At 46.3% G+C, this 12,488-nt stretch overlaps 1 protein-coding gene across 1 annotated transcript in view; it reads left to right on the top strand.

Moving 5' to 3' along the window:
- Positions 1 to 12,488, top strand: part of LOC126544140 (uncharacterized) — a 159,493-nt gene that overhangs the window by 72,709 nt on the left and 74,296 nt on the right. Inside the window, exon 7 of the mRNA XM_055062015.1 lies at positions 4,572 to 4,714. Coding sequence (XP_054917990.1) covers positions 4,572 to 4,714 — 143 coding nt within the window. The remainder of the gene's footprint in view (positions 1 to 4,571; positions 4,715 to 12,488) is intronic.

The raw sequence follows: 12,488 nt of genomic DNA, 5'->3' as shown, positions 1-12,488 counted from the left end.
AGTTTTGCAGCGGTTGCGTTGGTTTTTATGTTTGCGTTTTCAGTGTTATTACAGCGTTGCGTGTTTGTTCTTGGTGTTGTCAAAGAGTGAGTGCATCGCTGCTGTGTTCGTGTGCTTGTCATTACGAGAATTATGCGGCGGCGGTGAAAAAATGCCGAAGCTAGAGTGCAAGGAGAGGACCTGCTTTGTGCCGTTGTCTAGAAGTGGTTACCGCTCGAACAAAGGGCGCATATCCTTGTTCACTCCATCATCTGATACGAAGGGGTAGCAGAATGGGCAAGAATGACCAGGAGAATGGACAGAAGGCTGACACCAACTGCTGTGGTTTGTGAAAAACATATAGAAAACAGTTTAGTCCAGCGTGCGTTCTGTATCACCGTGAATGGCGTTGTCCACGAGATTCCCCGCGATAAAACACGCCTGAAACCCTACGCTATACATTTCCTGAGTATTCTAAGCATGCACCTTGTGAGTGCCAGGAAAAAGAAAAACAAGAAAGAAGGAGCAGTAGTGCTTTGAACTACTATACTGCAGGTTATGTTGCACGAAAGATCAGCTGCCAAAAATTCTTGACCACAGTATGCAGGCTTAATTCCTTTGCGTAAGTAAAGATGAAGCTAGTGCCGACGTTGCTTTGCACTACCCATCTTGACAATGGAGGCCTTGTCTATCTTAGTCAGACCTTGTCAACCGCTGTGAAGGCCATGGAAGATGCTTTTACTGTGTTCTTTAGCAAAAACAAGTTACATGTAGCGAGTCTAGCTGATTTTTCAGGTCAGCTCCAGACACTGGCCTTTCCACAACTAGGGTGCCCAGAGCATGAAAAACCGGCTTTGACAGCAGTTGTAAAGTTCTATGTTTTCTTGAGGTTTCGGTTTTTGGAAAAGGCATCAATAAAGAGAGGGAAGTGCAAAGGCAACGGCAGAAGCTCCTTAAACTGCGTCACTGCCACTAGATCTATCTTCTTCATGTATGTGTAGATTATCTCATATCTAGTGCTGTCTTGTGCCGGCGTTTGACTGTTGTTACGCTTGAATTATAAAATCTTTGTTACGCTCAAATAAAAGATCTGTTTATTATTTTTGTTAACGTGTATCAGAAATAAAAAGAAATCTGCACGTATTTACCTAGTATAAAAATTAATACGTAGTACACATAACACCACAGTTCATTTTACAGGCTAATTTATTTACTCATTATCATACCCTCGGGGCCCAATGGGCATTGAGGGGATGGGTACATGGTTTACAAACAATCAAAAACATTCAAACCTATGAGGACAACAGTAAGGTAAATAGGCAGAAACAGCAACAAATAAAATAAAAAGAAAGAACAGCAAAATTCCAGTCATTTCAGAAGATGATCGGTTACAACGGCCTTGAATGGTTACGCATTAATATAACATTAATAGAACAGTAACGTAACCTTAAAATTATTTTACTTTATTAGAATAAAAAATGCAATCTAAAGCTTACCCTTAAAAAAATTACGCTGCCATCATCGCTAGAATAAAAAACAAGTGTCCTTGCCTATCGCCTAAGAGACACGAAGGCGAACAACTTGTATACATAAAGCCTACTGAAATTCACCCTGATCTCTTTCATCCACTCTAATCCACCTTAATCCAATCATTTTTCAATAATTAAATTTGCTAATCATTATCATCTCTTATACACGATTGGACATGCTTTGGTTCGCTTTTGGCCTTCCTTGGATTGTGTGATATGTTCTGTACCTCACAACACGACCTTGAAACATGGAGATCTAAGACTTCGATCTGCATTAAAAATTACGTTTTCTCTTCGCCAGCATAGAAACACATGAGGTTCCCCGCTCGAAGCCGACCTGAGGTAGCACAAGCTTTTCATGCAAGCGACAATCGCTAAAGAAGCCTGTTGTAATCAAAACAAACCCTAATCAGTAATCAGCTGCCCACATTTGAACTGTGCTGCTGCTACGGCTTAATAAAAACAAAAAGCGCAGCAGCCCGCTTGCCGATGTGGTGGAAACAAGGCGGGTTACGAAGACCGGATGGTGCCACGGCACCCACCTGCACTGCAGTGCTCCTAGCGGCAGCCGCCGGCATTCATTGCATCCGGTGCCACCCGGGAGGCCGCGGACGGCACACTAGCCAGTATATTCTAGGCACTATACAGGAACGGATGATGTGCATCGGAAGCAAAGTAGCTGTCAGCAGGAAGGCCCAACTGCACGACACCTGTAGCATAGTCTATTAAGGCAGAATGAGTCAACAGCTCCTTTGCTGCCAGCTAACGGCCAAAAGGAAGCATCTGCTTGCACATGCCCCAACTCGTTATGTCGTGTTCATGGGTCTCATACCATGCCAGCGCTGTGTCTCGGAGGTAGAATATCACATTCGCTAGCAATAGCGTTGGGTCCCACCAATTATTTTTGCTTATACGCTCGTACCAGGATATCCAGTCTTCAACATCTGTACCATCGATGCCATTGAAGGTCCCTGGGTCTCGCGGCTTGGACAACATGACGGAGGTCAGAGTCTGCGGCATCGGAGGTGGGCAGTCGGTCATTGTGGCGCTTTGGCTGTCGATCATCGTGTCGGGGCTCACACGGTGACCGCTGCGGAGCTCAGTGTTGGTATCCAGCACCTCCACCAAAATGTTGCGAGGCGGAGACAAGCACGATAGTTGTTTATGCAAGATAAATGCTGAAGGCTCCAGCTGACACTAGAACAGGGAGGCTGAAGCGCCCCAGCAACAACAACACTTCGTCATCGTCTCTTGTCTGCACGTCCTGTTCTGCTCGCGACACTATTCTTGTGACTTTGTTTATCATGCTTTATCTGCCTTCAGTGTCCTAAATTTCAAAGGAATTTATACTTTTCTAAATGCAGAAGACTCTGCAAACATGCATAATCGCTACTAAGTCTAGCGGTTCAGCCTGTTGAGGCGGCCAAATCCAAATGTGCTTGTTTGCCCGTGAGAAATTCTTAAGGGTATTCTATGCCACTTGTTCATGTATGCATCTGTGGTGTAATGGTTTCAATATCGGGCTTCTATGCTAGAGGTCCTGTGATCAAATCCAGCTGTCAGACAATTTTAATAATGTTTATGAAATTATTGCTGACAAGGCACTTTGTTAATGATGAGTTTACAAAGTAACAAAGCCGTTTCAAGCCAGAAGGATGAAGTTTAGGCAAATCCATTTACTAACCTAACCATCATTCACATGCTGGCTGAACTGCCGTGCTTGGAGCTCCCATAGACACTAGCGCCTGAGTTCCCTCTAGTAATTATTGTATACTATGGAACCCTATGGAAGAGAATACTCTCGTTCCCACAATACTTGACATAGAACTGAAATGTTAATTTTCGTTTTTCTTTAAATTACTCTTGCTTGTAAAAGTAACAATTTTGAATACATTACAGATCAGCTCAAACTCTTCTTTATCACATTTATGCTTGTAGCTTCCCTATACGCTGGACCTAGCGCACACCTCGGTTGGACACCCAGAAAGGTTTTAGGGTGTCCAGAATTCGTTATAGGCATGGGCGATTACATAGCACCAGGTTGCTTGACACTGGTAATGACGTCTTGTCATGCTTCGTCGAACCACAATGCTTTATGGATCTGTTTTGGTGTCGCATTAGTGTTCTTGTCAAAAAAATATTTAAAAACGCAACATGTACACGATTACGTCGCTGCCAAAAAGTTACACCAGCAGCGAAGTAGCACAGCTCCTTTACATCAAACTCCTTTAGGAAGTCTCGCTCGCACCTCCTTAGTTGAAAGCACTGCACAAGTGCTTGTGTGACTCTGGTATTAGTTATTTGTACACTGCAAGAAAAGAAATACTCATGACTAGTATGAACAGAAACCTGTAAACATACAGTCAACTTCATTTGTGTAAACCCATGAGCTTTTTATTTTTTCTTGGCCATGCTTAGTTGCCACAGCCTGTATGTAAGTAGGGTTCTGTAAAATCAAATAAAAAACAATTTCTTAATCTGCCTATATTTCACTCGTTTGGAGCAAATCAGTTAGGCTCAACACGAGTTGAGCCTAACCGATTTTCTCCAAAACAGACAATTCCAGCTGCAAAGCTGCTCACAAGTGGCAATTTGCTCCTCCAAGAGCTCCTAACAATCTTGGCCATTTCCACCCCTTTAAATATGGAAAGGTTCTGTATGTTCAATGCTTTTAAAATAGTTACAAAAATGCTATTACCCGCCGTGGTTGCTCAGTGGCTATGGTGTTGGGCTGCTGAGCACGAGGTCGCGGGATCGAATCCCGGCCACGGCGGCCGCATTTCGATGGGGGCGAAATGCGAAAACACCCGTGTGCTTAGATTTAGGTGCACGTTAAAGAACTCCAGGTGGTTGAAATTTCCGGAGTCCTCCACTACGGCGTGCCTCATAATCAGAAAGTGGTTTTGGCACGTAAAACCCCACAATTAAAAATGCTATTGCTTTTGAATATGAATGCATGTTTAGTTTGTAGTGAGCACTGATATTCTTCTGTACTTTGTACAACCCTTGTGTTTGCTACAGAAATATGCATGTGACTCTTCTTTCATCACCCTTTTGTTTCAGCCTAACTCCAGAGCAGAAGAAACAGGTGCTGCTCCTGTATGACAGGGTTGGACCAAAATGGACGGATATGGCACAGAAGATGGGCCTCGCAGCAGAGCAGTTGAGAAGTGCTTTTCGTTTCTTCAAGGAGAAAGAGAGTTTTGGTATGTGTTTGGAGTATTCATGTAATATAAGAAGGCTAGCAAGCTCAGCTCATAATTTTTTAATGTTATGAGGGCAGCTTTTGCTAGATGCTCTTACATAAGTTTTGAAGAAGGAACTGCCTGTATTAATTTGCCTTCGATTTTTTAAGCTTATGAGCACAGTGCGATGGGCTTAAACAGCACATGCATTGATGTGATTGTTGCCTTAATTGTGCCAAAGTTTGCCATGAAGCTAAACCTTCTACATCCTGCTACAGTTATGCAAAATTGAAATAACTTGTTTCTGACCCACTCCCTGAGGTCACTTTTGCTGTTCTTCAAAAGAAAAGAAAAGACAGAGCATTGAAGTTTCGTTGTTCAGTCTCTAACTGCTGCCATGCAATGTGTCGTGAAAGCAGGCAGGTGACCTGACCTAGTCGCTTAGAGGCTATGGCGTTGCGCTGCTAAGCAGGGGATCACGGCATCAAATCCTGGCCATGGTGACTGCCTTTCGATGTGGGCAAAATGCAGAAACACCTGTGTGCTGTGCATTGAGTGCAAGTTAAAGATCCCCAGGTGGTCAACATTTCTGGAGCCCCTTACTGCGGCACGCCCCCAATTGTATCTTGGTGTTAGCACATAAAAAAAACCTTCGAATAATTTTCTTTTTTAAGCAGGCAGGCACATGCTCTGCAGTCAAAGTGCTCTGAGATAAAAAATTTGTTACATAGTGACAGCTGTGTAGCAGCCTGCAATAAACGTACAGCCGCAATAATTTTTTTTTTTTTTTGAAGTGATGCCGTGATTGTAACGTTACAGGCATTTGATGAAAGACTATGTGTGACCACCGTTGTTTCTCGCTCGCCTTCACTACCCTTCCCACTGGGGCTCTCCTCCTCTTCGTGTGCTTTCACCTACTCCATGCAGTGCAGCGAAAGCTACAGGCCGTGTCAACACACTAAAAGAAAGTTTTCTCCATTGTCTGCCCCTAATTAACCTCCACGTGGCACCGACTGAGTGGAAGCTTATAAAAGGTTCAATGGCGCACAATGAGCAGACACCCCTCTAGTCTCAGAATTGTACAGCACCCCTGCTTGAACCGTACAGTGGCATCTTTGATTTCGGCGACAGGCCTTTAGGCCAAACATCTTTTGTTCACCACCGTATAAACACTGGAGACATGAATCCTGTTCATCGGCGTCCCTATCATGTGTAACATGCTGAACGTAGAGTCATCCAATCAGAAGTAGACAAAATGCTCCGCAATGTGGTCATCGAACCATCAGCCAACCCTTGGGCTTCACCTGTTGTCTTTGTGAAAAAAAAAAAAAAATAAAGATGGTACCTGGCATTCTTGCGTCGATTATTGCCATTTAAATAAGACCACGCGAAAAGACATCTACCCACTGCCACGAATCAATGATGCCTTGAACTGCTTGCACGGAGCTAAATACTTCTCGTCCATTGATCTTTGATCCGGCTACTGGCAGATATCGTTGATGAAATGGACGACGAGAAGACGGCCTTCATCACCCCTGAAGGTTTATATAAAAGTGACGCCTTTTGGCTTATGCAATGCTCCTGCGACATTTGAACATATGATAGACTCTCTTCTGCGAGGCTACAAATGGACCACCTGTCTTTGTTCTCTTGACGACGTTATTGTTTTTTCTCCCATGTTTGGCAGCCACCATACCTGACTCGCTGCAATTTTTGTGGTCTTCCGAAAAGCCGGCTTCCAACTGAACCCCACGAAATTTCAATTCGGGCGCCGTCAGACTACCATGTTGGGACACCTCGTTGACGCATCCGGTGTACAACCAGATCCTGAAAAGGTTCACGCCATTGGCAGTTTCCCTGTGCCACGTTCTGCTTCTGACTTGCACTGCTTCATCGACTTGTGTTCTTACTTTCGCCATTTCGTCAAAAGCTTCGCTGACGTTGCTTGGCCTTTGACAGATCTTTTCTAAAGAACACGCCATTCTCATGGGGCCCTGAGCAGGCTGACACGTTTGCCGCCTTCATCAGGTTTCTGACCATCCCTCCCATACTTGCCTACTTTGATCCATCTGCGCCGACCGAAGTCCACACTGACGCAAGCAGCCATTGCATCGGCGCTGTTCTCGCCGAACAACAGAATGGTACCGAGCGCGTGATAGCTTACGCCAGCCACCTGCTGTCCCCTCCTGAGAGAAATTACTCCATCACCGAGCAGGAGTGCTTGGCATTATTTTGGGCTGTTGCCAAGTTCCGGCTGTATTTCTATGGCTGCACATTTTCAGTCGTTACAGACCACCACACATTCTGCTGGCTGTCTTCTCTCCGGGACCCGACAGGACGGCTTGGTCGCTGGGCTTTGCGGCTCCAGGAATTTTCATTTATTGTCTGTTACAAAACTGGACGCTTCCACAAAGACGCTGACTGCCTCTCTCGTCACCCTGTGGATCCTCCTGGTCCTGTTGCACATGATCCGGTGACCTGCGTGATGGCTTTTACTGACATGACCGACATGCACACTGAACAACAATGCGACGCATCCTTACAGCCCATCATCGCCGGAGTGCAATCTGGCAGCACCGATGGCATGTGGCACATGTTCGTGCTGCACAGCGGCATCCTCTACCGCCACAATATCAACCCTGACAGCCCGAGTTGCTCCTTGTCCTTCCTCGTCATCTGCAATCCATCGTTCTTGAACAACTTCACGATGCACCGACAGCGGGACACCTTGGAGTTTTGCGTACACACTACGGTGTACGACGCCGGTCCTTCTCGCCGGGTCTTTACCGCTCTGTGCGTCATTATGTCGCAACTTGCGAATTGTGTCAGCGCCGGAAGAAACCTCCCCTGCCACCTGTCGGACGACTCCATCCATTTGAAGTTCCCTCTGAACCTTTCTTTCGTGTAGGCCTTGACCTGCTTGGCCCTTTTCCAACGACAAGTAAAGGGAATAGGTGGATCGCCATTGCTTTTGATTATGCGACATGCTACGCCATAACAAAGGCATTGTCGACTAGTTGCGCAACTGACGTCGTCAATTTTCTCCTCCATGACGTCATTCTCCACCACAGTGCACCTCGACAGTTACTTATAGACCGCGGCCACTCATTCTTGTCTCGAGTTGTCAGCGACCTCCTCCGCTCTTGTGCCACTGAGCACAAGCTGTCCACTGCCTATCACCCACAAACGAATGGTCTTACAGAACGTCTCAACCGAATACTGACAGAGATGCTGTCGATGTACGTCTCCAACGATCACCGCAACTGGGATGCCACGCTGGCCTACGTGACGTTCACGTATAACTCATCCTGACATGACACCACAGGATATTTACCCTTTTATCTTTTGTATGGTCACGACCCCACATTGCCGTTTGACGGCATCCTACCTTCTGTGCCATGTGTTGCAACTGAGTATGCTTGTGACGTCATCGATCGCGCTCACATGGCGCGTCAAGTCACCCGATCTCGTTTATTAGCCTCGCAGCATATTAAGAAAAAGCGTTACAACCGGTGCCATCGCGATGTTAAGTTTGCCACAGGTGCTTGTGTGCAGCTTTGGTCACTATGTTGTCGGGTCGGCCTCTCCCAGAAGCTTCTCTCTCGCTACTCAGGGCCTTATGAGGTCCTACGTCAAGTTAACGAAGTCAATTACAAGATCTCACCATTACAATTTGATCCATCCTCAAGTCTGACGCCTGTTGACATTGTGCATGTTTTGTGGCTGAAGCCATACTTCGCTCACAGTTCTTCGCCTAACATGCGCCGAGACTGCACTTCAGCACCCGGGGGTCCTGTTTCGGAAGGATAAAAGAAGAGAAAGGAAGAAGATCGGGAGACGCTGGCTGCTGCATGTTGTTGCTGGTCAGCCATGTTAATCACATTGACTCTGCTTGTGTACATATTGTAAATACAGTCTGTTTATACTCCCAACATCCCCGTAACAATACACAACTGGCTGTCGTCATGTTGGCGCTTTTACCTTGGTGATGTCACATGCAGGGCCCTGCTGGCTTTACAACATGTGAAGGGACTGGAAAAACAACCATGGAGGGGAGCATGAGATTGTTTTTAGAATGAAATGCTTTTAGCTCCCATTGTCGGCTACCTTAAAGTGGCTTTAAGCCAAAAGCTAGAGCCGTTTATCCGGGCACTCAAACGAGAACATCTGGGCAAGTTGTGAGAACAAAACGAATTCATCGAGGCCACCAGGCAAGACCACAGTACATACGCTAGTTACTTCCCAAACAAGTTATTAAAAATATTGCTTCTGAGTTCTCCCAAATGTTTGTTCACAATATCACTCAAACTGCAACTTTTAGTATGCAGAATTTTTATTTGTAATTTCCAATAGCGACGTTCAAAAGGCAGATACAGGGCACTGCATACTTGATTGTAATCTTTTCGCGCTGAGACAGAGTTGCCTGTGCTCTTTTCAACGCCAGTGGTTCGTCAGGTCTGCTGCCCATCCTGTGCGCCGGTAGTGCCTCGCGCTTTGTGAATGGCTGTTTGACCCAGGCAAGACTTGCAATGAGATTCTGTTTGTGACAGGAAACTATTGTGTCACCAGTGCACAGTATGGCGTGGTGCGGTGTGGTGTGGTGGGATGTGCTGTTGTGAACATGTGCTACACCCATTTTAGGATTGTGGCTAGTATCATCTCCAACCAGTGTTTTTTTGCCGGTAGCCATTTCATGCTTACATCTACTCTCGGTTATGGGACAGCCAGCATTTCATATTATTTTTTTCGTAGTGTGAAGCAACTGATAGCAACTCTGCCTCCCACTTGTTGAATAGGCGGGCATTTTATGGTTGGAAGGGGGCAAGCTTGGTATGTCTCCTGCATCAGGCTTTTTTTTTTTTTTTAATTTGTGGCTTCCTTGTGGCGCATAGCGCAAGGGCAGTGCTGGGGGGGGAGGCATGGGCCCCCCCCCCAATTTCCACCTGCTCCCCCTTTGCCCCCCCCCCCCCTCCCCAAGCGCACCGAAAAACTGATCCAAGGTAGGTGGTATGAAACAAAATGTCAATTCTGATGTCTTATAATTTGGAAGCAGAGGTATGAGAGTAGCGCCGCTTACAAATGACGGCCTTGTTTAAGCATAACAATTTATTACAGAAAATTTCTGACCACAAGCAATTTCCCTCGCGCTTGTGATAGAATAGTCGCTTGAAATACAGCGCGAACTGCCGTAATGACATAAAAATGGTTCCAACAGTTCTAAATAGATTTAAAAATGGGCTACATTTCTTCGTTGTTCGATCTGCTAGCATGAATCGGCAAGTTCGTGCCTCAGATGTAATAGCCACAGCCACAAAATTGCAAGTGGGGTCAAACGAGTTGAGATGTCATGACCCTTCTAAGCTGCAGCTTTTCTCACTGAAAACCATTGGGAGAATGCTGCCTACTCACAAAAAGACCCGGTAAGCCACCCACCCTTGCAGGACGCCACCACTTAGCCATCCGCTCCGCTTGTCGGTAAATACATGCGTGCCAAATGCCGACACACTTGGAAGTGTTGCGGCTCAAAGTGGCATTTGGGCTAGGAGTCCACCAAGCCCATTGACGAGGACATTGGGTAGTAGGAATGAAGGAAAAATTACGCAGTTGCCATGCACTGTGTGAATCGATCTACGCGAAGCTTTCTGTGCCGTTTGCTTTGATTGACAATAATTAGCGGTGATGTTGACGGCGAATGTTTCATTTCGTCAGCGTTCAGTCCAACACTGAAGTGCTGAGTTGACGTTAAACGTTACCTTGCGTGCACCCCTACTGTTTACCTGCGTAGTAGACAGAACACATGGAGAGGTGTTTGGTCGAGGCATTGTTGTGTGCCTAATTTTATAACGGCTGAGAGGGTTGAGTATTGTCATTGCCTCAATGGCACATCGCATTGTGGCAGAAGTATTAAAATTTAATTGAATTATGGTGTTTTCTTATTGCACCCCCGTCAAAATGCGGCTGCCGTGGTCGGGATTAAATCCGCAACCTCGAGATGTGACATTGCCGCAAAGTTACTATGGCAGGCACTGAAGTGTTGACTAGACATGCCGATGCTTCCGTGGTGTCGCCTAGACCCTGCGGTGTGCTTTAATTAATGCGGGTCTTTTTCTGCACGCCCTACGTAAGTTGTCCGCTTTACATATTTGCATGGTGTTCATTTTTAAGAAATAGCAGGGACGGCGTATCTTACCGTACCTTGAACTTAAATTTATCCTGTTTCCCCGCAACCACTGTCGTGTCTGTAGTAGTAGCGTTTCGTTGCCTTCTCATGGCATCTTTTCTCTATCCCCTTGTCCCTTCCCCTGGAATGGGAACTGCGAGCGAAGAGTGGCAAGGCTGTTATTCACTTGTTTAGTGACTGCGTCTGTACTACTCTATCTCTGCTTCCTCTCCCCCCTCCACTCTACCATTCTATCTAGCTAGCCTCTGGACTTGCACGTTAGTAGACAGGTAAGCGCTGCAGTTTCTGCAATGCTTTTGTTGGGGGTCAGGGATAATTACAGCTGTCAAGAGGCTAATGTGGCAATGCCTAGGGAGCTCCAGAGGGTATGTGCACATTCGACGCGCTGCAAAGTCTAAGCAAGTTTCTTCCATCGCCTTCTCTGCCACACTACTGTCATGTATACATGCACTCTGAATTTCACGCCGTTTCGCCGAACTCCACCTCCGATGGTATGAAATATGTGACTGTATAGCAACCTTGGAACCCAAGGTCTGTACTGTTCTTCGGTAGCCGTCGACTTGGGCCTCTTTCATCCATTAGTTCAGCTTGTTGTTTTCAGGTAGAGGGTCTTTTCCTGACCTGTCAATGATCGGCGTCAAAGCTTTGTGGACTTCTGGATAGGCGGGTGATGAATGTGGTGGGTTGCCTCTGGTAAACATCTAAGAAACTCTCTTCTTCGTATTGAGATGTAACAGGAGCTTCAGCAGTGAGCGACGACAACGCCGCAGCTACGATTGCCCTTGGCTGCACCATTCGCACTGTGGCGCAGCTGTTGCGCTCATTGCACTGATTTCTTCTAGTCTTCTAGTTCACTGCAGCAGTGACACCAACCACTTCAGCCACTTCAGTGCTCATGTTGCGGGAGGAAACGACAGCCCATCTCACCTCTGGAAGAGGCTCCAACGTGTGGTCGACGCACGGGACCTTTGGGTTGCCTTATGACGTCGCTGAAAAGGTCCATTGCCGACTTTTTTTAAAATGCAAGCAAGCGGGCCTAGCAGCAATGCATCCACACCGAGGTTTCTGCTTCAACAATGGGAGATTCGTAGACGCCCCATGAACAAGAAAATCCTCAGCGCTCTGTTTTTATTCCGCTTGAAGAGACTGTGAGTAGCATCACTTCTGACGACGCTTGTCCGTCCTTGTCAGTGCAAATGCTGTACACTGCTGTACAGGTTCGAGGCAACCATTTATCTTGCATCAAACAGCTAATATTTAACTATCACTCATATTTCGCCTTACATGCCTTACATATTTCGCCTTACTGCGTGTGAAAATTTTCCTTTTGCTTACCTTTGCAAGGTAACAAAGCTACGATGGAAGCAGTCGTGCCGGTGGCGCGATATTGAATGTATGTGTCCTTACAGCGCAGTTCCTTATCTCGGGCAGGGGAGCATGAGATTATTTATTTATGAATAGGTCATATTTATGAATAGGTCGTTTGTTTGGGCTTGTGACACCGTGCAAGCCTAAGAAACTCGCTAACTCGCAAATTTAAGCCTCGCAGCGAGACTTGAGGCAGCGCTGATCGTGCTAGCTATTTGCAATGAGACTGTCTACGCCGCGGGAGTT

Source organism: Dermacentor andersoni, chromosome 1 (genome assembly GCF_023375885.2).
Source record: "Dermacentor andersoni chromosome 1, qqDerAnde1_hic_scaffold, whole genome shotgun sequence".
Lineage (NCBI taxonomy): Eukaryota > Metazoa > Arthropoda > Arachnida > Ixodida > Ixodidae > Dermacentor > Dermacentor andersoni.
Note: the sequence above shows the minus strand (reverse complement) of the source record. Positions and strands in the feature narration are given on the sequence as shown.